At 47.4% G+C, this 23,644-nt stretch overlaps 1 protein-coding gene across 2 annotated transcripts in view; it reads left to right on the forward strand.

Annotated features, from left to right (window-relative positions):
- RASSF8 (ras association domain-containing protein 8) overlaps positions 1–23,201 on the forward strand; it is a 146,718-nt gene extending 123,517 nt beyond the window's left edge. For both annotated transcript variants that reach the window (XM_077660813.1, XM_077660814.1), the window contains exon 5: positions 22,129–23,201. In XM_077660813.1, coding sequence (XP_077516939.1) covers positions 22,129–22,235 — 107 coding nt within the window. In that variant the 3' untranslated portion in view covers positions 22,236–23,201. The remainder of the gene's footprint in view (positions 1–22,128) is intronic.
- Positions 23,202–23,644: the final 443 nt, after the last annotated feature.

The raw sequence follows: 23,644 nt of genomic DNA on the forward strand, positions 1-23,644 counted from the left end.
TTCAGTTCCAGCCATTGTTCTTCGGGGCCCGAGCTTCTTTAGGAGGGTTTCAGCAACCGCCGTTAGGACCGAACAACGGAAGCCTGGAGCCAAAAGCCTGCGAATCTGATTATGAAAGCTACCGTGCATTTCCTGCAAACACGATTTACGAAGATTCTAAGTAGTGCGAAGCAATGGCTCTTTCTATAGTCTTAGAATGGGAGGATCGTAGGGCAGGAGTGCTTTCTTAGCACGTGGGAAATACGTCCAGCAGGTATGTCCCTTCGTTAACCTAAGCTTCAGGTCTAAAAAACGTATCTCGCCATTCTCCGGGAGTTCATGGGTAAAAAACAGTCCTTTGCCAAAGTCATTAAACAACTGTGAGATATGCCGAACTGAAAGTTCGTAAGCAGAGTCATTAGAACCTTTTAAATAAAAAATCAACGTATCTAAAAACCTTTAAAACCGGACCTTCATTAAAAGCTTGATCCAAAAGGCGATCAATATAAGCTCGAAAAATGTCACATAAAATAGGCGCCACACAGGACCCTGTACAAATGCCGTTGCGTTGCAGGAAAGGCTGCTTGTCAAATTGGATAAAAGTGACACTCAAATAAAATTCTAAAAGCTTTAAAAAATTGTCAAGGGACACACCTACTGGGACTGAAAGGAGAGCTCCCCCAATTTTTAATGGACTCCTTTACAACAACTGAAGGTTCAGCTTGAGGAACAATAAAATAAATCTTCAACTTCAATTGAGAACGCGTTTACAGCCCGTCGGTCATTTTGAAGAAACTGCTACTTCTTGAGACTTCTTAGTCAGGAAAGGCTCTTCTACATTAATCAACTTGAGGTTTTTCAACAAGAACCAACTGACACATTGCTGCCAAGAGGAATGCTCACTAATAATAGTTCTAAACGGAAAACCAGATTTGCGAGTTTTTGCCGTGAAATAGACGTTCAGGTAGTTGCCTGTACAGCGGGAAATATCATTGGCTAACTTGGTCAAGTTTAGCTCTTTACAGAAATTCATTTAATTGGTTTTTACACGGACCTCGCCTTTTCTCACGTGCACAAAGTTCTCAACGGCTTCCAAGGCTCTTGCATTGTAAGCACCCTGCTCCATAATGACGAAGCCCCCTTCTTTGTCCGCCTGTAGTAGGTAAAGTTCTTGACCTTTAAAATGCTTCACAATGGTATCTAAAACACTGTTTGAGTGGTGTCTGGAAGTTCTCGAAGCACACTTCGTGATGCAGTCCACACCTTCGAGGATGCACCTCTCACGTTCTTCCGCATTGACCTTCTGTGCAATGTTCCTGTTGGAGGTGAGCAGTTCGTGAGCTGGCACATACCGCTCAAGGACAAAATTTGGCCCTTTGGTACAATTTTCTGTCGCTTTCAAGAAAGCATGGTACAAGTAGCAGAGGCGTGGCACTGGACAGTGAAACGTAGCATTGGCATACAGAAAGCTAGCATGACACACAGTAACAAAGGAAGAATATTGTGACGAAGACGACGAACTGTGCAGTGGCGCTGTCAGAAGCGCTCGCGCTAGGCCAGCAGCCATTAAATCATCTCATTGCCATCGATCATCGTGTCTCTTTCTTCGGCTGGCAACCACGTAACATTTGGTGGAGCTTGCGGGGTATCATCCACATCCTGGTCCGGGGAGCTTCGGCGTCCTGTGTCAGCCATGGCCGTCGGCCGTGAGTTCTTGGCCTGCGTCGCTCGGTCGTGCCCCAGCCTTTCAGACCCGAACCGACCTCGTCGTTGTTCCCCCCCCCGCAACGTCCCCTGCCCAGACCACTCAACACGACGTACTGAACCCGACGCAAGGACCTGACTTACGGACCCCACCGTCCCGAGACGCCGCTTACATTTGAAGACATTGTTCCCCTGCCCAGGCCGTTTGGCACGTCCTGGGGCCTCGACCGTCAGCTCTTGGCGACCTGCGGCCCGGAAGCTTCGTGGACCAGGAATCATTCAGCCATCTCATTCATCGTGGCGGCCAGCACCTCACCCATTTCTCGTTCCTGTCCAACCATCCTCTTAATCTTAAGGCTGTAACCACCTTGCGCGTCTCTTTGTCACCGATCGGGACGAGCGCTCGGTGGCCCCGGGTAGTGTGTCAAAGACGACGAACTGTGCAGTGGCACGGGCAGGAGTGCTCGTGCTAGGCCAGCAGCCATTAAATCATCTCATTGCCATCGATCATCGTGTCTCTTTCTTCGGCTGTCCGCCACGTAACAATATCACATGCTATTTGTTGATAGACAAGGCAGTGTCACGATCGGAGTAGTATACAGACCACCGGATTAACCACTGCCAACAGCTTTGCAAAAAATGGAAGAAATCCTAGATTTTTCGAACCCACACAGAACATTTATAATAGGTGAAGATCTGATTAGCATAGGTGATCAAGCAAGCATTGAGTATTAGAAATTGCTGTCATCTTGCAGCTTAAAAAATCGCATAGTTAGTCCAACAAGAATAAGCCCTACGTGACTAACACTACCGTCAGCTATACACTGAAATGGAATTGCCAAAAAACCAGAGCATTGCTTGAAGAGAAATTTTTTGAAAGCACATCGTCAATACAGCTTACGAAAAACTTCTGTTGATGGTGAAATCAAGCTGCATTAGGATAAACTGCGATACCCGGAGACCAGAGTATTTTACTATTCCAATTTGTTCCTGGATAACTGATTCAATACTGCGAGTACAGTTGAACGCCGTTATAAGAGGCACGGATATAACAGACAATCGGGTATAAGAGGCACTTTTCATCCACTTAATTGGTTGGTCGCTCGGTGAATTTGACCTCTTTTGTAACAGGCATTGGCCATAGAAGACAATCGGCTGTAAAGGACAAGTTATCCTTGAAATCTGGTCAGCAGTCGCATTTGTAACAGACATTTTAACTTTTGATGCGGTGCCATCGGTAGCTAACCGCAGTTGCGTGCATTGTAGAAAAAAAGTGGGACGACGTAAATACATGTGTAGTCACTATTTATTATGACTTCAGCAAACGCAGATTGGGTCGGTCAGTTATAAAACACAAACTAGAAGCCCTTGCAATGGGGATACAATGTAGAGAAGTGTTTCGAGCTTACTGCCAAGGGTACAAGTGCAATCGTGCAACTGTGAGAGAAGTCATCCGGCCTACTCATGGTCATGCTCAACCTAGAAAATGGAGAAAGAAATAATTACACTAAAAGTCAAAGAGAGCATAAGTTTCAGAGAAAGGCAGAAATTACTTTCTATGGTTCAAAAGCTGAACCCGCCACGGTGGCTCAGTGGTTAGGGCGCTCGGCTACTGGAGTACTTGGGTTCGAATCCACCCGCAGCGTGGCCCCCATGCTGAGTGATGATCAGTGCACATGGAATGCAGATTCCCAGGTGGTGGAAATTATTCTGGAGCCCTCCACTATGGCACCCCTTTCTTCCTTTCCTTCTCTTAGTGCCTCCTTTATCCCTTCCCTCATGGGGGCCGCTGCGATGGCTGAGTTATGGCGCTCGGCTGCTGGCCCGAAAGACGCGGGTTTGATCTTGGCCGCAGTGGTCGAATTTCGATGGAAGCGAAATTCTAGAGGCCCGTGTATTGTGCGATGTCAATGCACGTTAAAGAACCCCAGGTGTCAAAATTTCCGGAGCCCTTCACTACCTTCATAAACCTTCATAAACCAAACCAAACCTGCTCTCATGGGGTGGTTCAGGTGTCCCCCAACATGTGAGACAGACACTGTGCCATTTCCTTTCCCCAAAAAACCAATTTCAGTTTGTTTGGTTCAAAATCATCGTTAAGCGCTTGTGGTGCAGCAGGGCTTGACATCACAGTGGTCTTTGGTACCTGCCCAGGCCACACTCAGTGAGCCTGGGGAAGGGCCATCCGTGCCCCTGGCAGAAGCAGCTCCACCACCCGCAACGCAGGCTGCGCGGACTCCCAGGTCATCCAGCCTCATACAGAGATGTCTAGCTCACAAATACATGTGCATTCTGCACAATCTTTCAGCACCTGTCTGGAGGCGATGGACACAGCAAGTCAAGGTAGTTCTGTGCCGTCGATGTCGCAGGTGCGGCGGAACTCCTTGGATCGAAAAGAAAAAAAAAAGGCGAGGCCCGAATCACGGGTCCAGATTCATTCTAGTTTTTTTCTATACATATATAAGATAAGGTGGCATACATAATACAGTAGAACCTCGGTGATACGAAGATGGTTGATACGAATGAGCGAAATTCCTCGGCCAGAGTGCACGGCGTACGATGCGCGGAATTTCAGTTGTTCCGAATTCTCTCCCTTGACTACGAATAATATGAACGCGCGAACCATGACTGCACCCTTGAGCAATAAGCACTGCCTGCACATCACCAAAGCCGCGACCGCTAATCGCACAGTACCGCACACTTCACGGTGGTGCGCGGCCCACGCATTGCCAAAGTTGCGGTCTCTAATCGCCCGATACGCACCGCATGCACTGAGCAGCAGTGCGCGGCCCTATCCGGCGCGCGTAGATATCCTAAATTCAGCTTGCAGGGGAGGGAAGTAGAAGCAAATGGAAAGAAAAAAAAAGTCTCAGTTATTCCGTACTTAAACAAGGTTCACATAATCTCAAGAGGGTAGGTTCATGCGCTAATGTGGGTGTTGTTTTTTCAGCGCCAGCTAAGCTCTCGATGCTTTGCCGCATTGTAAACGCAAGCGACAATTGGCAGGGTGGGCTGTGCAAAGAAGCACCAGAAGAGAAAGCGAAAAAAAGTGAAAGAGAAGAGAAAGTGGCACACCCTCAATAAACCATCAGTTGTAAGTTCAGTGCTGTGTCCGTGTGCTCCTCTTGTCCTAGTGTTTTTGTGCTGCGTTGGTAATGTTCAACCAACTAGCCCAAGCTTCCCCTTTGTCTAATTACCGGTGTGTGGCAAGCTATTACTCAGTGTTCTGGAGTAGTAAAACAAAATCGCAAAATACTGGTATGCAAAAGAATGTAAAGAAGCAAAACGAAGCCTGCGGCATTTTTCGTAGGTACCCAACAAAAGAGCATTTCATTAATTTTTGAAAGGCAAAAGTGAAAGCCCGATATACCCTACTTACACGATTGTAAGTCGACCTAAATGTAAGTCGACCCCCCCATCACTTTTCTGAAAAAAAAAAAAAAAATCTTGCGGTGGTCGTTTACACTTGGCATTTAATAATAGAACTCGATAGCACTATCCTGCGGTTTCCGCTTATCGCAAGCTGCTATCGGCTGCCAAGCGCGGGAGCACCTGTGGGCACATTCCAAAACGAAAATGTGTTAGTCACTGGGCTACTCGTCTACACTTGTGCCATCATCCTCACTAGCGCTGCCGCCGTGATTGCTACTGCAGTCCCACAGCTCGTCATTCTAACATTGTCAAGCAGCGAAATCCCACACTTCGCAAACAGCCACATCACGACATCGCGTGGAAGAGCTTAAAATTTTGTGTCGCTGCAGCTGCCACACCTGTATCACCCGTTGCGAACGTCGAACTTGTGTCCCGGTGCGCAGTTCGTTTCTTCGGCGTAAAGAATGACAGCCATCTTGAATGTAGCCGTGAATGAGTGCCGGTCTCTTACCGGACCCGGAGCACAAATGATGAATGACTAAGCACTACATTAAAAACTTGTGAAACGCGGCCAGCAGTGGTCAGATGTGTCAGAGCCAAAGAGAAACTACGTGTGAGCAGCGTCGGCTCTTCTGTCGGCTACCGACACTCCCCGGCGCCACTGTGGTTCCGAGCGGGGGTGCCGCCGTGATTGGAAGAGCAGCCCTTCCATCACCTATTGACGCTCCCTTGAGCGCTGAGTGCGGGGTTGAAAATAAAAAGAAAGAGTAGAAAGCGAATGCGTTATCTAGCCGCCCCCGCTTGTCAGCAGACACAAGCTGCGGCCACATGTGGGGAGTGAGCCGGTGCTGGTTTGCTGCTTATCAACAGCCACCATCTGCCGCCTCGCGCGGGGTAGGGATGCCGGTTCTGCGCGTTGACATAGCAGCTGCTCAAGGCCAGCACCAAGAGCGATGCGACGGAGCCGCACAGCAAAAATGCAACCACGTTATAGCATGACTGATGTCTCATTTGTCTCACCTTTATTTATGGAGCAATGCTTTGGTTTCAATTTTAAGTCAACTCCTTCACTTCGGATTTTCAAATTTTGAAAAATAGGCCAACTTACAATCGTGTAAATACGGTATTGGTCGTAATGCTTTAATTTAAAAACTTTGTGGCAAAATTACGTGTCATCGATAAACAGCTCAACCACATCAAAAACAATGTGGGAGGAGGTTACAATGCTACTGTATTTACACGATTGTAAGTCGACCTATTTTTTTAAATTTGAAAATCCAAAGTGGGGGGGGGGGGGGGTCGACTTCCAATCGAAACGAAAACATTGCACTATAAGCGAGACAAATGAGATATCAGGCATGCTGCAACGTGGTTACATTTTTTGCTGCGTGGCTCTGTCGCACCAAGAGCAATGTCAACGCGCAGAACTGGCATCCCCTCCTCGCGAGCGCCGGCGGCGGCCGATGGCGGCTATCGGTAAGCAGCAAACTGGCACCCCACACGTGGCTGCTGACTGCGGTTGCTGATATGCAGCGGCGGCCCGATAACGTAATCGCGTTCTAAGGGAAGCTCAAGCGTCCAACAAGATTTCTTTTTACTTTCAAATGCGTGCTCGGCGCTCAAGGGAGCGTTGATAGTTAATGGAAGGGCCGCTGTTCTGCACTATAAGTAAAGGCGAGACAAACGAGATATCAGGCATGCTACAGCGTGGCTGCATTTTCACTGCGCTGCTCTGTCGCATCTCTCTTGGTGCTGGCCTTGAGCAGCTGCTATGTCAACGGGCAGAACTGGCATACCCTCCCTATGCTTGCGGGCGGCGGCCAATGGCGGCTACCGATGATAAGCAGCAACCTAGCACCCCACACATGGCTGCTGACTGCGGTTGCTGATAAGTGGCGGCGGCCCGATAACGCAATCGCATTCTATGGAAAGCTGAAGCGTCCAACAAGCTTTCTTTTACTTTCAAATGTACGCTCGGTGCTCAAGGGAGTGTTGATAGTTGATGGAAGGGCCGCTGCAGCTGCTGTTCCAACCGAGGCTGCACTCGCGCTTGGAACGGCAGCGGTGCCTGGGAGTGTCTGTGGCCGACAGAAGAGCCGACGTCATCACACTTAGTTTCTCTTTGGCTCCGACACATTTGGCCACTGCCGGCCGCATTTCACACGTTTTAATGTAGTGCTTCGTCAGTCATCATTTGTGCTTCAGGTCCGGCAAGTGAACGACTACATTCAAGATGGGTGCCATTTTTTACGCCGAAGAGACGAACAGCCACGCGCCAGGCCGCAAGTTCGACGTTCGCAACGGGTGATACAGGTGTGGCAGCTGCAGCGAGGAAAATTTTCAGCTGTTGCATGCGATGTCGTGATGTGGCTTTTTTGTGAGGTGCGGGACTTCGCTGGACGATGACGTTAGAACGACGTGCTGTTTGACCGCAGCAGCGACCACGATGGCAGCACTAGGGAGGACGTTGGCGCAAGTGTGGAGGAGTAGCCCAGTGACTAATACTATTTCATTTCGGAATGTTCCCACGGGCATGCCCGTGCGCAGGAGCCGATAGCGGCTGACGATAAATGGCGGCCGCTGGATAATGCTGTCGTTTTCAACTATTCAAGGCCAAGCTTAAATAACCTCAGAAGCTTTTTTATTTTTTGGAATTGTGATTGGGTCGACTTACATTGAAGTTGACTTACAATTGTGTAAATACGGTAAATGGAAAATACTCCCCATTCACAGTTTCCCTTCTGACAGCTCCTGGTACATAGACAAGTATAGAAGAACAGGCAGACAATTTAGGTGAAAATGTTTCTGCAGTTTTCAGTTCATCCCACTACACAGATACGAAATGACCAGCGCGAAAATGGACGGGGACACGAGAAGAAAAAACACTGACGACAGGACGGGCGCTGTCTTCTCATGTCCCCGTCTGTTTCCGCGCTGGTCATTTCAAATCATGTCCCACCAACTCGCCCAATCAGCAGTTTTGATTATAGAGATTCTTTTCTTAAATACAAAAACACAGCAGAGAAGCAAAGACTGCCGACAAGCTGTGGTCGGCAGCTGTAGTAATTTACAGTTCAAGAAATCCATACTGTACTTTCCGCCAGTAAGCAGACTGCACCAAGCCCTGACCAAATACATTACCAAATTTTAGCCCACCTCTCTGAACCTGCTGTAGAGGCACTTGTTACAATGTTGTTTTCATATGCTAGTTTCGTTTTCATTCAGTCATTCACGTGGCACCACCATGATTGGCAGCGCCATGATTGTGTGTGAATAAAAAAGCACGGCACGAGCAGTGCATGTGTTGTTTGCTCAGTGGAATGCGATATGTTCTTCGGGGTGTAGACGTTGATGGCGGCAGCCGAGCCAGTACACGTCTCTGCAAGGGCCGTCATGCTCGTAACAAGTTGCAACGAGGGAAAAAGGCATTCGAGCGATTCAAGTTCATGTTCGACCGCCCCCGCCCACTTCTGCACACGAGTTTATTCTTCTGTGACGGTTGTCAACACACAAGAATTCCGTCATGCCAATGTTCGGCAACCTTGAAGCTTTCGACGGAGGAGGTGGAGATGCGTGGCCCTGCTACGTTGATCGCTTTATAGCCTTTTTCGACGCGAGTGGCATCGCAGAAGAGAAAAAGAAGTCGGTCTTCTTTAGCTGCTGTGGACAGAAAACGTGTGCTCTCTTGCGGGATCTCGTTAAGCCTGCCAAACCACAAGACTGAAACCTTGCAAGATGTTCTTTCTATTCTGGGTGACCATTACTGCCCCAAGCCATCTGCTGTCGTGCAGTGTTTCAGGTTCACGCGTGTTCACAGAGAGGACGAGTCTCGGCAACTTTGTGGCATGGCTCAAAAGCCTTTCTGAGCATTGCAACTTCGGAGCTGAGCTTAGCAATATGATGAGGGACTGCATCGTGTACGGCATCGACTCGCCCATGCAGATGAGGCTGCTTGAGAAAGCAGACCTTATGTTTGAAGACGCTGCAAAAAATACACTTGCAGTGGAAGCTGCCAAGAAAGATGCTGGCGAGATAGCGAGCTCGAGCAGGAATTCGCTTCGTACATATCAAGTCAAAGGGGCGTGTCGGCATCAAAGGGGCATGTCGTGTCGCACGTTACTGCTGCGGGGACGAACACCTTGCGACCATCCGCAAGCACATCAGCAGTATGTGCAATTACTGCAGGAAGCGGGGACACATTGCTCATGTGTGCAACTTGAAGAAAAAGCAGGGTTCATTGCAGAAAGGAAAGTTCACAAAGCTGCATGCGTCCGTGCCTCCGGCTTGCAAAACTTGGTGTGGAACGCATGAAGTCAGCACTTCACAACTGTCCTTCTGCCGACATGTTTGACATGTGGCCAGTCAACACCTTAGCGCCTTCGCCGCTCTTCATCGTGACCGTCAGCGTTTGCGGTAAACCACTCCATATAGAGCTGGACACCGGTGCGAGCGTTTCAGTCATGGAAAAAAAAACGTTTTCAGGAGCTGCTACCCTCAGTACCTGTCATGCCGTCTGACATATTCCTGTAAAGCTACTCTGGTGAGCTCGCACCATTCAATGTAAAGCAGACGTCACAGGGCAGTTCCACGACAGAAAAGCAGTGTTACCTTTGTTCCTGGCTGGGTAACATTCACCTACACTTATGGGCCAAAACTGGATTCAAGAACTGGGCATTGACATTGCTCTCGTCCAAGCTAATCTTCATGCTGTTTCTGATGTTGACGGCCTTGTTCAAGCATTTCCTGAAGTGTTTGAACAGATCCTTGGAACTTTCAAGGGTCGAAAGGTCAAAAATTCGTCCTGCAAGATGCTGTACCCAGGTTTTTCAAGCCACGCCTACTGCCCTTTGCTCTCAAGGATGAGGTGTCGCAAGAGCTTCAGCGCCTGCAGGGGGAAGGCATCCTGGAGCCAGTTGCTTCTTCTGCATGGGCTGCACCAATTGTTTCAGTGGCTAAGATAGAATGCGTCAGGATTTGTGGAGATTTCAACGTTACCATTAATCCAGTTGCTGTAGTGGAAAAGTACCTTATTCCAAGAATTCAGGACTCGTGGGCCATGCTGTCAGCAAGGAAAAGTTCACCAAGCTTGATTTGAGGGACGCCTACTAGCAAATGATTGTTGATGAAGACTCCAGGAAGTTTGTCACAATTTCTACGCACATGGGATTATTCCAGTACACACGTCTTCCTTTTGGTGTGTCATCGGCACCAACCTTGTTCCAAAGGGAGATGGAGAACCTTTTTGGAGGCTGCTAAATGTTGCCTGTCTTCCACAAGTGCTTTTATTTCTTGCCGTGGCTGCATTGTCCTCATGTCCGAGAGTGACCCATCCTCTGAAGCCCCCGAGCCCTGTCATCGCCTCATTGCCGCTGCAGATTCAGTTTTGCCTGCTGGGTGTCAAGATCTTGTCACGCTTACTTCTGATACCATTTTTCATGGGGATGTGCTCATCGCGCCTTCTGATCGCCACCTGATCAGGGGACTTGCCTTGCCGCCTACCCTGGTTTGGTTTCAAAATGGATCAGCCGTTGTCGCTGCCTTGAACACTTCCTGTGAACCTCTTGGGTTACCCAAGGGCACTTCTTTTTCCTGCACGCTGGACATGCACCTGGTTTCCCTTGTCGTGCTTACAGCGCCCTCCTCCCAGTCGCTGCCTTCAGCATACGTTTCTCTCTCCATCCTCTCTGCCACCATCAATCCAGATCTGCATGGCAACGGCAAGAGTACTGGAGTTGCTTCGCAAGCACCAAGGCTCTATACATGTGACTTCTGCTACCCTGGGCAAGACTTCTGTTGCCGAGCACCGCATCATTACCTAAGGTACGTCAGTTGTTCGCCGCCGCCCGCACCGCATTTCTTTATCTGAACGCAAAGTCATCTGAGACATTATTCGCCCTTCCGCCAGTCCCTGGTCTTCCCCGGTGGTTTTGGTGAAGAAGAAGGATGGGTCAGTGCGATTTTGTGTTGATTACCGTGACTCAACAAAATTACTTGTAAAGGCGTTCACCCTATGCCCCGAATTGATCACTTCCTCGACTCTCTCCAGGGAGCTAAATACTTTTCCACCCTGGATCTTCGTTCCGGTTGCTGCCAGATTCCCATGCATGAAGCAGACAAGGAAAAAACCGCGTTCGCTACTCCGACGGCCTCTACGAATATAATGTTATACCGTCAAGGCGGAAAGCTGGGCTAGTGGTGTGTCGTCATTAATTAAAAGACTAGCTCATATAACTAGGACACAGACATAGAAGAAGACAGGACGAGTGCTAAACATCAACTGAGGTTTTATATGTGCTAGTCTTTTAATTAATTTTGTTATGCCGTTTAGACTGTGAAACGCTCCTGCTACTTTTGAACACATGATTGATACAGTCCTTTGCGTCCTGAAATGGAAAATCTGCTTATCTTCGTCATCATTTATTATCCCTTAAAGGCCCCTAAGTAGGGTATTAAGTAAGAGGGAGGGGGAAAGATCGATAACATATATATATATCAATGGTCAATAATAGAAAAACGAGAACAGGCACCACAATACAATAATACAATACATATATGTCAATAGTCATTAATAGAAAACGAGAACGGGCACTACAGTACTGTGTGCCATAAATTGTAACAAAGCAAAATTCAAAAGACTCCTAAAACAGACTATAAGCAGGATAAGTGCAATATTATCAAAAACTCAACACGGACCACAATCACATAAACTCGAAAGAATAAAAATTACGCAAAAAGGAAATCGTAGTTATTTGTTAAGATGGGCAGCTAATTTAGTCCTAAATTTAAGGGTGTCATGCTCGGAGGCTATTGATTCGGGTAATTCATTCCATGCTGCAATTGTGCTGGGAAAAAAGGACCTGTTGAAAGCATTAGTGTGACCATACAGATGCTGAACACTCATTGAATTAAAATGGTGGCAAGAAGTTCGTAGTGGCGGCTGTAAGGGAGAGTTTGGTCAATGCTGAAAATGATAGTATAGTTTATGAACCAGACAAAGTTGTGCAATTTTTTCAGCGGATTTCCAGTATCTGAAGGTGAAGGGAGGCTTCGATACCAGTCATGCTGAGGCGAGTGTTGTGCTCGGATGAGATGAAACGGGCCGCTTGATTCTGAATGGATTCCAGAGTATTAAGGCGATAGCCTTTAGTGGCTCATACTCTCTTCCGTTTGTTACATTTTCGGTCACGTGACCTTGTGATGTCACGTGATATCTCTGCCACGCTCGTGCCAGCTGCTGTCCTCCTTTGTCGTGATAGGAATTAAAGCACAACAGATTCAAATCGGTGCAATGAGTCGCAAACAGCTTTCGCCTTCCCACAGTTAAGAGATATCTAAGTGCCTCCAACGAATTTTTAATTTGATATGCTTGATGGGGCTCCAGCTTGTCGATGCATATTCGAGTTTGGTACAGATGAAAGTTTCATAGGTGAGTTTTCGAACGAAAGGAGGGGAAGTGGAAAGGGATCTTCTGATGAAACCGAGTGATTCGGAAGCGTCTGTACTAAGTTTTTGAATGTGATCTGACCAGGTTAGTTTTCCGTTAATAGTGACGCCGAGGTAATGATAGGAAACGGTTTCAGAGAGGGCTGTTGAATTTAATGAATATAGGTAGCTGAGGTTTTGCTGCTTTCGAGAAACACGCAGAAATTTGCACTTTGAAACATTTAGTTGCATGAGCCATTTTGAACTCCATAATTCAATGAGACTTAAACCGCGCTGTAGCAAGGCCTGGTTAGAGTTAGTGGAAATGCTACGATGAAGAACGCAGTTGTCCACAAAGAGACATATACTCGATGATATGCTGTTAGGAAGATCGTTAATAATTATTAAGAGCAGTGGTCCCAGCACCAAGCCTTGGGGAATGCCTGAGATGACTTTTGTTATTCCACAGTTATTCACAGAAGGCGTGAAAGTTTAGTCAATATTCGCTGATGCGGAACAGGACTGAAAGCCTTAGAAAAATCAAGAAAAAAGATGACGTCAGTTTGGAAACAACAATCGTGATTCAGGTGAAGGCCTGTTGTAAATTCATAAAGTTGGGATTCACAGGAGAAGCCTGACCGGAAACCGTGCTGTTTATCGTAAAAAAAAAGTTGTTGTCAAGGTGTGATGCCATCTAAGAACATATTGTATGTTCAAGAAGCTTGCGTAGAATGGACTTTAACTTGATGGGACAATAATTACAGGGATCGGAACGATCGCCTCCTTTAAACACTGGGGTAACTTTACTTACTTTCCAGTCTTTCGGAATTTCACTATTACGTAAAGACTGCTCGAAAATGATTTGCAATATGCGGCTAGAAATGGACTTGGTTCCCTTCAGTATCATGGCATTTATGTTATCTGGTCAAGGTGAACTCTAAAATTTCAGCTTTTCAATAAGTTTGCTAATACCTTCGGATGTGATATTAAACATAAGCATTTGTGAAAAATTTTCGTCGGGTAATACAGGAATATTGTGCTTGGGTTCTTTGGTAAATACTGACGTGAAATACGAATTCATAAGATTAGACCGCTGATCTTCTGTGACATGCAAGCCATCATGGTTTACCAAGGAAATAATGTATAAACAGTTTTTGCCAGGAGTGACCAAGTTCCAGAACTTCCTTGGGTCAGCGCGGATATTTCCGAGGTCATGGTGAAAAAATTTCATTTTAGTGCTTCGTAGTAGCCTTGTGTATTCCTTCAAACACTTGCTGTAGTTTTGCCATTTTTTAACAGAAGCGGAAACTTTGGCAGCACGGAAGAGGCACTTTTTTTTGTTTGCTAAGCGTCGTAGAGATTTGTTATACAAGAGTTTGTTCGAATCGCTGCGAACACGGACGAGGGGAACATTTTTTTTTATGAGTGACAGGAGTTTGTGCTTGTAGAGTAGCCAGTTTTGTTCAGCGGCCATGCTAGATGCTGACTGGTGGAAGAAGGGGAAAAATTTTTCTAAGTCTGTGTTTATAGCCCGGAAATGAGCTCTGTTATAATCGCGAATGTATTTGGCGGTAGGCTGGTGGATTGGAATAGGAACAGCAAGGTTTAAGGTAAATATTTCGTGACCGCTTAAACCTTTAATGCATGACAGTGCCTGAATTAACTCCGGATTTGAACAAAGAACGAGATCAAGAATGTTATCACCGAGAGTAGACATTTTGACTGTTTGAGTCGGGTTAAACGTGAGGGCCAAATGAAGGAAATCTTTGGACTGGCAGGAAAACGCCAATAAGGTTTCCCAGTCAGTATCAAGAAGATTAAAGTCGCCGCAAAGTAAGTAGTTAGCGTGAGGAAAGCGAGAGTGCAGTTCAAGTAAATAAAATGGAGTAAAGTTTGCAAACACAAGAACTGTCACTTTTAGGCGGCCGCTAACAGGTGGTGATTATATTAGCACTAATGGAGGAGGATATTTTTAGGCAAAATATTTCATGCTGACAATTAATTTCTATGGGTGATGGATGTAAGCTTTCTTTAGCAAGAACCAAAATACCCTGCCCTTCTGGCCCATTCTGTCATGCCTGAAAACAGTAAAAGTTGTGTCGCAATGTTCGTCATTCAGGATGTCTGATGTCAACCATGACTCAGTAAAACCAGCAATATCAGTTGAAGTACCTTCTAGTACCACTTCTACAGCTTCCTTTTTGGGAAGGTGACTGCAGATGTTTGTTAAAAGAAAGCTAATAGTCTGGTAAGTCGTGGGAGCTAAGAAGCCTTGGTGACGGGAAACCAGTGGGGGGCACGAGGTGTAGATGGGTGGCTATGTTTTATGTTCTGTCACAGAATCAGACTCGGTGTCGTAAGTATATTGCTTATTGTCTATTACCAGTTTGTCAAATTAGATTTTGAAAGTAGCCTTTGCAGTCTGAGCATGCTCATAAAGCCTTTTCCGTGCATATTGGACACGCGCTGAATTATCATCTTTGCGAGCGGAAAAATCTGAATTTTTTAGCCAATGTGTTCTGGTAAGAATGGCTGATTTTACTTTGAAATGAGCAAATCTGATTATGATTGGACGTTTCTTGTCAGCGTTGTAATGGCCCATGCGATGGGCCCGCTCAATATCGGCGGTGTTGACCGAGATTCCAAGCTCTTTTTAGCTCAAAGAAATAACATGTTCTTCAGATAGAGTTCAAGATTCGCCATCTGCATATCTGGAATCCCCAAAAAGATTGGGTTTTATCTATGAAGGCGGTTCTCAACGTCATCACATTTATCGACTAGATGCTTGATTTCTGATGACAGCTTGCTGGTCTGTTCCCACAATTTTTTCCAAAGCGTCCACACGTGTTGACAATCGGCTTACAAGGTTTTCCATGTTGGTCTGTGCACTCCGAATTAATGGCAACGCTGCTAATATAGTACTCTGAGATTGTTCTAGACGTGATATAGCTTCTGAAATAGATGCACGGGATGCATGAGGTCCGGAATTCAGCTCTATATCACCCAAGAGGACAAGCAATAGGGCAACAATGTATGCATTCAAACAATGGGAACATGAGAGACGCAGAATTTTGCGGAAACAGTCAAGCATTTTAGGAGGGCACGACACAGCAACCAGGAATGGATTATTTGTGCTGACGGATGCAGAGGGCGGTAGGTAACTAACCTGCACAAGAAGAGGCGTATTCATGGCCATGTTCTGTGTGGTGGCGTGCCCCAAATGATCCCAGGAGAGCTGCGCCTTTTGTAGTCGAAGCAGATCTGCCTTGCTGGTGGTTTCGCTTGGTTGCCAGGTGCGATACTCAATAGACGATGGAAATGGCGGGGAAAAGCTGTCTCCGGCTGCTTTGTCGTCGAATACGGCCAGCTCCCAGTGTTACTGTTTGGGATTGGGGCCAGGGAACTCATGGACGCTACCGTTGCAGTAAGTGCAGTGATGCACTTGCAGTGATGCACTTGCAGTGATGCTACCTAGACAACATTGTTATTTTCTCGTCAACTTTCTGTGAACATTTATGCCGCCTCGATGAAGTGCTCACTTGCCTCGCTTCTGCTGGCCTTTAACTCAACACGAAAAAGTGCCAGTTCGCCAGGAAGGAAGTTACGATTTTGGGCCACGTCGTCAGCTGGGACAGCATTCGACCCGAACCTGAACAGCTTGCCGCTGTCCTGAACTTTGCCCATCCCCAGCAGACTGAAAAATTGCATAGTTTCCTCAGACTTCTCCTCACCGCTCACAGTGCTTTCGTTTGGACTGAGCAATGCGAAAGTGCTTTTCAAGCCTTGAAGCAAGCTCTCACCTCCGGTCCTGTCCTTGACCACTTTCACGATTCTGCTCCCACCATTCTACACATTTACACTAGCGGCCATGGCCTTGGTGCTGTTCTTCTGCAGCTTGATAGTACTTCTCACGAAAGAGCCGCACTCTGACTCCTGCGGAACGTAACTACACTATCGCTCAGCAAGAATGTCTTGCCGCTGTTTGGGCAGTTCATAAATTCCGCCCCTACCTTTATGGCCGCCACTTCACGGTCATCGCGGACCATCACGCATTATGCTGGTTGTCTAGCTCAAAAATTTGACTGGCTGCCTTGGTTGCTGGGTTCTTCGTCTCCAAGAATACAGTTCTGATGTCACCTACAAATATGGTCGAACGCACCGAGACGCCAATGCCCTTTCTCGTTGCCTGTTTCTGGAGTCTTCGTGTCATTCTTCTACACCACCTGCCACAGTGACTCCTCATCGTCGCAAGCTCTTCTGCACCTCGCCGCTCTCCCCTGCGTCGCATCTGACGATATAAACGCCCTTGGGTCGGATAAACGCAACAATGCGTATTGCCGCTCCCTAACAAACCGTCTCACGGGAGCTTCCTACCCTCCTACCGCTCGGCTGCATCGGCAGCTTCACCAGTTCAAACTCGAAAATGATGTGCTCTGCCGCTATATTTACTGCCCTGATGGCACCTGCTGGGTTTCAGTCGTACTACGTACACTTCGCTCCCTTATTTTGGAAGCCCTCCACGATGACGCGACGGCCGGTCACTTAGGTTTTCACAAAACCTATGACCGCGTCAAGAGTCATTTTTTTTTCTGGCCTGGCCTTTCCTCCAGCTTCGCTAAATATGTCGCATCTTGCCCGCTCTGCCGGTTCCGCAAATGGCCGATTTCACCTCCCGCTGGACGTCCACAGCCTCTACCGTGCCCCGCCACACCATTCGCCGTCGTCGGCATTGCCTTGTATGGCCCACTTCCTCTCTCTACACGAGATCATCGTTGGATAGTCACTGCCATCGACCATCTGACATGCTACGCCGAGACCGCAGCATTGCCTGATGGCTTGGCACCCAAAGTTGCCACCTTCTTGCTCCAATCAATCGTACTGCACCGTGGCGCATGGCCCCCCAGGGGCTTCTCAGTGACTGCACCGGACGTTCCTTTCGACTGTTGTTGCTGAAGTTCTGGGAGCTTCTTCTACACTTCACAAGATGATGTCAAACTACCATCCCTCAGACCAGACCAATGGTCTTATTGAGCAGCCTGTCAGATACGATTGTGATATACGTTAAACCTGACCACAGGAATTGGGACGCAGACCTTCCTTTTATCACTTTTGCCTACAATTCCGTGTTGCAACGAACCACTGGTTACTCCCCATTTTTCCTCATTTACGGCCGTTCTCCCATTGCCCTTCTTGACGCCTCTTTCTTCTCGATGCCTGCGAGCTGCTCACCGTCTCTCCCTGACATGTTCCTCTCCCGCGTGGCCCGATAATGCCACTTAGCTCGCCTGAACACTGAAGTCTGCCAGGAAGGTCTCAAAACTCACTACAACATGACGCACCGCGTTGTCTCCTTCAACCTTGGAGAAGAGGTCTTGCTTTCTACCTCTCTGCAGACGCCTGGTCTTTGCGACAAGTTTCAGCCTCGTTTCATTGGTCCCTACATGGTGCTCAACCAAACTTCGCCAGTCCACTACCGCGTCACTCGTGTTGATCCTCCTCCGGACCGCCGTTACCACGGAACTGAAATTGTCCACGTTTTCCGCCTGAAGCCTCTAATTCGGCGCCCTGCATCAGACTAATTGCGGCCAGGCTGGCCGCTTCCTACCGCGCGAGTAGTTATTGTGAGCACTGTGTGCGCTTTCATCGTTGTTGCCTCTCTGGCTGCGACTTCATTCTTTTTCACCTGTAAATTCCCATCGTCATTGCTTGGGACTGTTTGCTTGTAGCACATCTCTGGTAGCGGGTTAGAATAAACGTCTTCCCTGAAGTCTTCCCTTACAAAACATATTTTTCACGTGGGTCGTTCAGCGCCGATACTAACCGAACGAATGCGGCTTATCTAGATGCGAACTAGCGTTCAGCGGACTAAAATACGCACTGTCTGTCGTGTAAGTAGTTTTTATCTTCGTAGAAGGTAAGGCTACCACTGTCTTCATCGCGCTGATGCACTGTCATAATGCTGCCGTTGTCCAGGCGGACGAACTTCACATACTTGCGAGGCTGCGCTGCAGCCGCTTGTGGCATTTACAGTCAGAAAATGGCGTGCGTTTGAAACGCAATCCTTGTTCTTTCGTCTGCTAGCCTATGCCTCCAAAGAAAGCAGTGTAGAAAGCGTAGTTCTCGTGCTACACTACACGTTAAAAAAATGCATTCTTGTAGGTGGGTGGAGCTGCACTTTTTCTACTCTGGCAAAAAAAATGGAGCCGTGCTACACTGGTTGCTCTAGTGTAGCTAAAAAAAAAATGACCCTATTTATGCTATGAATAACTCACAGCGACTTATCCACGGTGAATACGTAGTGAAGTGAGCAGTTCCGGCTTTGATGCACGCCGCCATGTTTACTACCCTCTCTGGTTCTAAGGGGGCCACGTACGCTATTTCACCGATTTAGCATTAGCGGCGCCCACTCACCCAAACTCCCATGGCCGTTCGCATTCTGTTCATGCACAGTAGCGTCCCGCTATTTCCCTATGCGCCAAAGGAAGGGGGTGGCCCAGTATAAAGCTCTCTAGTATTGCTGCCGGAGAAGGCTATGTGGTCACTCAAGATCGGAAGATACCCCACGAGTTTTGTGATAGGCCCTTGCGTAAAGCAAAATTGCAGTGTTGCAAGTTGTGCTGCGCCGGATAGAGGCACACTGTTAGCACAGATGCGAGCATGCCATCTTGCACTGCCAGAAGGCATGGAAATATTTGAGGTGAATACACTCGTCGAAACGCAATTAAAGGTACAAGAGAAGCGTCGAGTGGTTAAAGAAAATTACGATGCTGTACGAAGGGAACACTGATCAAAGCACTTTGCGGTGCCTGCTTTGTCATCGCAGTGTCTAAAATAACTGACTGTTCACCTCTCATCTAATTTGAATCGTCGAAAGATGTACACAGTAAGATAGCGCCGATTTCGAAGCTCCATCACTGCTGTGGCGCATGTTGCTATAATGCTGTTGTCCAGCAAAATCCCCCACTTCACAAACAACCATGGCATGTTGTCCCGCGAAATCTCGCATCTCCCAAACCGCACCATGCCATCGTGTGGAACAGCTGAAATATTTTGCCTTGTTCCAGCTGCCACACCTGTATTACCCTTTGTGAGACATTGAACTTTCGGCCTAGCGTGCAGTTTTTCGTTTCTTCGGCGTAAAGAATGATGGCAATCCTGAATTTAGCTGTGAACGAGTGTCGGCCACTTACCGAACTCTGAACACAAATGATGTTTGACGAAGCACTACATTAAAAACTGGCAAAACGTGGCCGGCAGTAATCAGATGAGCTGAATAGGGAAACTGCTACGTGTCATCAGCTCTTCTATGAGCTTATGACACTCCCCGGAAGGGCTGCTGTCCCGAGTGGCACCGCCGCTGGGGTTGGAAGAGCAGTCCTTCCAGTAACTATTATGCTCCCTTGAGCGCTGAGTGTGCAGTTGAAAGTAAAAAAAAAAAAGTCTAGAAAAAGCATGCAGAATATCCGAATCCTACTGGGTAAAGCCGTAGTGCAAACAAAATTGCAACCACACTGTAGCATTCCAAATATCTTGTTTGTCTCGCCTTTATTTACGGTGCTATGCTTTGGCTTTGATTGTAAGTTGACCCCCCCCCCCCCCCATTTGGAGATTTTCAGATTAAAAGAAAAAAATAGATGGACTTACAATTATGTATGGTACGTCAGTTAGAAGTGCCATATCAGTTGAAAATTTGTCGCTCATACCTCGACCTGGCAAGCAAGTGCTTAAATGTCCTTACGCAGGGCTGAATTACATGGCACACTATCATCCGTGCAATGAAAGGCGTGGCAACAATCTGAGGGTCCCTGTCACTATGTAGTTTGTTTCTGAGCTTCTTTGCTACCAGCCCGCGGCAATAGCAGCTATTGGTTGTGCATCACTCAGGTCTGGGACAACTGCTCAAATTGTGCCATTTTGATACTGATGTGATTTTCTGTTCCATACTGTTCCACAAGCAGTTCCATACTGTTCCACAAGCGCAAAAGGCCAGGCGGTCCCAATTTCTTTCCTAGCGTGTGCAGCTTCATGGTTCTCTTATGGGCATTTGAAAATATTTGAAATTGTTTGCAAATTTATTCAACATTTAGTTTAATTTCCACTGTACTTTATCTTAAGGTATTCATCCCAGCTGAATGTTTGAGAATCTGAAATTTCTTTTCATTTAATTTCATGGTCACATCAGTCAACTTCCAAGCAAAATTGATTGCCAGCATGTTAAAAAATATGCACGCAATGCACATTAATGCTCGTCAGTTGGATCACAAGGTGCGGGACCATACATAGTGCTTCATCACGTGAGGCGTTTGATCACGCTGCGTTGAGCAAGCACCAGTGCTGCCTTCACACGATTGTTACCATAAGCGATGTGGTGTGAATGGAGAGGGCAGCAGAATGGACAAAGTTGCAACATGCGGCCACTCCTGAGGTCGCTTCGTGCAAAGCGGTTTCTGGGATGTGCAGTTACAAGAAAAATGCAGATAACATGAGCCTCGGAACAGCATAGTTTTGTTTTCACGCCTTTAGTTTGCGACCTGTGGAGTGAAACTGATGCGCGACAGCGAGGCAGTTTACATTCCTTCGAGGTCATCATGTTAGAGCCACTGTTCCGTCACGAGGAGCATGTACCGATTGCGTTGTAGCCCTTAAGGGACCCCTTTGCGTTTTTTCGGGCATCTTTTTTCATGTTGCCAGCAGTGTGGTGGCGTTTCGAATCAGAGTGGCTGTGAGGAAAGTGTGGAAATTGCGGCGTTTTTCGGGCTGATGGCTGAAGTGGTCACAAACACAGCTCCTATTGGTTGTAAACTTGGAAGCGCAAAAAAAAAAACGGACGACGGACAGTGTAAGGAAACACAAAAACAGGTTCACGAGTGCTTCCTTACACGAGTGTTTCCTTACACTGTCCGTCGTCCGTTTTTTTTTTGCGCTTCCAAGTTTACAACATGCATCATCAACTAGCCCGGCAGCTTGCTCTCCTGAACTCCTATTGGTGATGGTGAACTTTTATGGCGCAAGGACACCTGTGGTGAAAGAGCGCCATGGCCCAAGGTTTTTCTTTTAATCAAGGTGGGGTCAGAGACCCATTTCCCAAGCATTTCACCCTGAAGAAACCAAGCACCAGGCAGGGGAAAGCTTGTACCCATTGTTTCACCGGTAGGCACTGGGGATCGAACCCAGCACCTCCCGCGTACGAAAAGGCTAGGCCATGCTGCGGTCACAGCTCCTATTGGAAGTTTATTGTGTGACATGAAAAGCTTAAGTGAGTTTCTCCTATCATGAATTTTTAATGGGGAAGGTCATGGCAGAAGTAGCCAAAAAGAAGTCGTTTAAAATTGCCCATGTATGTGGACAACCTTGACAAGGCGGCTGGAAGGTTTGGGGTGAATGCTGTTTTGTCTTTGCCACTGTTAAAAGACTTGTAGGTCTAGGCAGTGACAGACCAAGGTGTTGGTGCCACCATGATCAAACTACACCGCTTATGGACACGCGCCATAAAGCTTGAACAGGATTAGCTCTACAGGCCACAGAAGGTTGGTGTGGCATCGACAAGACACATTGTCTGGAGAAGTACACAGTTGGTGAAAGAGTCCTGCTTGCTCTGGGAAAAGGAGGCATGTCTTTTTGCAGTGCCTTACTGGAGCCTTCTTTTTTCAGGCGGCTTCTTCAACCGGCCGGGCAGCACTCGCAAGATTGTCGGATCTCCGCGGCAGCTCGAGAGCGCAGTGCCTACCAGCAAGAACCCTAATGGTGTCTGGGTGTGAGTGGTGCGCCAAGCATCTGTCGGCTGGCCTCAAAACCATTTTCCAGTTCCTTGAAAGCGGCTCGATGACATGGCAGCTGCATTCACCTTATGTCCCCCAACAGAGTAGCTGGGGACCAAGCCTCGGGTGCCATCCAAGTTCCTCAGTTATGTGCAAAGACCTTGCAGTTGGGGTGCTGCAAACAAAGTGTGTTTTTTGTGATGCCATCTGTTTTGCAAGAGCCAGTATGGCCGTGCGCAGTGTGTTTTCTGATGCCTTAGCACGGCATGGGCCAGCTTCCAAAGTCTTCCAGTGGCAGTTGTTTGCTGTATTCGGGAGAAGTTGGTAGCGTGTCTTGGAAGAACTGAGTCAGCGTCTATTTGGATTAAAAAGAAGTCTTCTTCGGCTGGTGCAGTTGTAGCTTGGCTCAGTTGAGGGGACCATGCTGCAATGTCTTGTCCAGTGCTGCTTGCTTATGGCACTGCAGGGTTGTCCAAGAACAGCCCTTGTGTAGGGACCATATTCTGGGCGAATGTAGCGCAGCTTTTACAGTGCCTATAACATATGACTGACAATGGTGCCTCTAAATGCCCATTTTTACTTTGTTGCCTGAAAATATATTTGGTGCATTTTTGCGTCCCAATGGCTTTTTATTGGCTGTCAAGCTTGCCACATTGAGTGCTCTCAGGCTTGTTTTTTTGCTGGGCCAAGGGAAGAGGAGCATAGAAAACATCTGAATTTGTGTCAAGGTAGAATTTGTGATGCCAAAGCTATTGGATCGCAATTTCCTGCTTGCTGCTGACACTAGTGGCCTCCACTTCAGGGGAGGAAGGAATAACACTGCTTCACATGCTGCACTGGACTCTCCCTGTGCAACATTCGTCTCTTGCTGAGTCATCTAACCGATAAGACTCAAAGGCTACAGATGACCATTGAGTCAACAGTCGATTGAGTGAATGGATAATAAAACACGTTGCGGAGCTGGTTGGTGATGCATCTTTCTTTTCTTGAAATTAAACAGCGCTACATATTTAGGCAAATACACAGAAAGACGTAACAGGACGGGCGCTGACTCCAACTATGTTTATTGATGTGTATGTTGGTTGAACATATAAGATGATAGTGAGCGCATGATGATCCATAACAGCGCGACAGATGGGACAGAGATGAGAGGATTCAACATAGAGCGCTGACTCACAACTAAAACGTTTATTGGCCGCCAGCCAGTATAAATACTGCCCTGGTCGCCGGGAAGGATACAAGCATGCTTGACTTGTGTGACATTCAAAATCACCAGTACATCAGGCACGTGTCAGCAGGTAAGAGTCAGACGTGGGAAATGTCACTGCTACAGCAGGCACAACTTTGCATTCACAATCAAGGTAACGGTTTTTCTTATCTGACAGTGCTACAGAGGTAGTGCTGATACA

Source organism: Amblyomma americanum, chromosome 4 (genome assembly GCF_052857255.1).
Source record: "Amblyomma americanum isolate KBUSLIRL-KWMA chromosome 4, ASM5285725v1, whole genome shotgun sequence".
In the NCBI taxonomy this organism is placed as follows: Eukaryota; Metazoa; Arthropoda; class Arachnida; order Ixodida; family Ixodidae; genus Amblyomma; species Amblyomma americanum.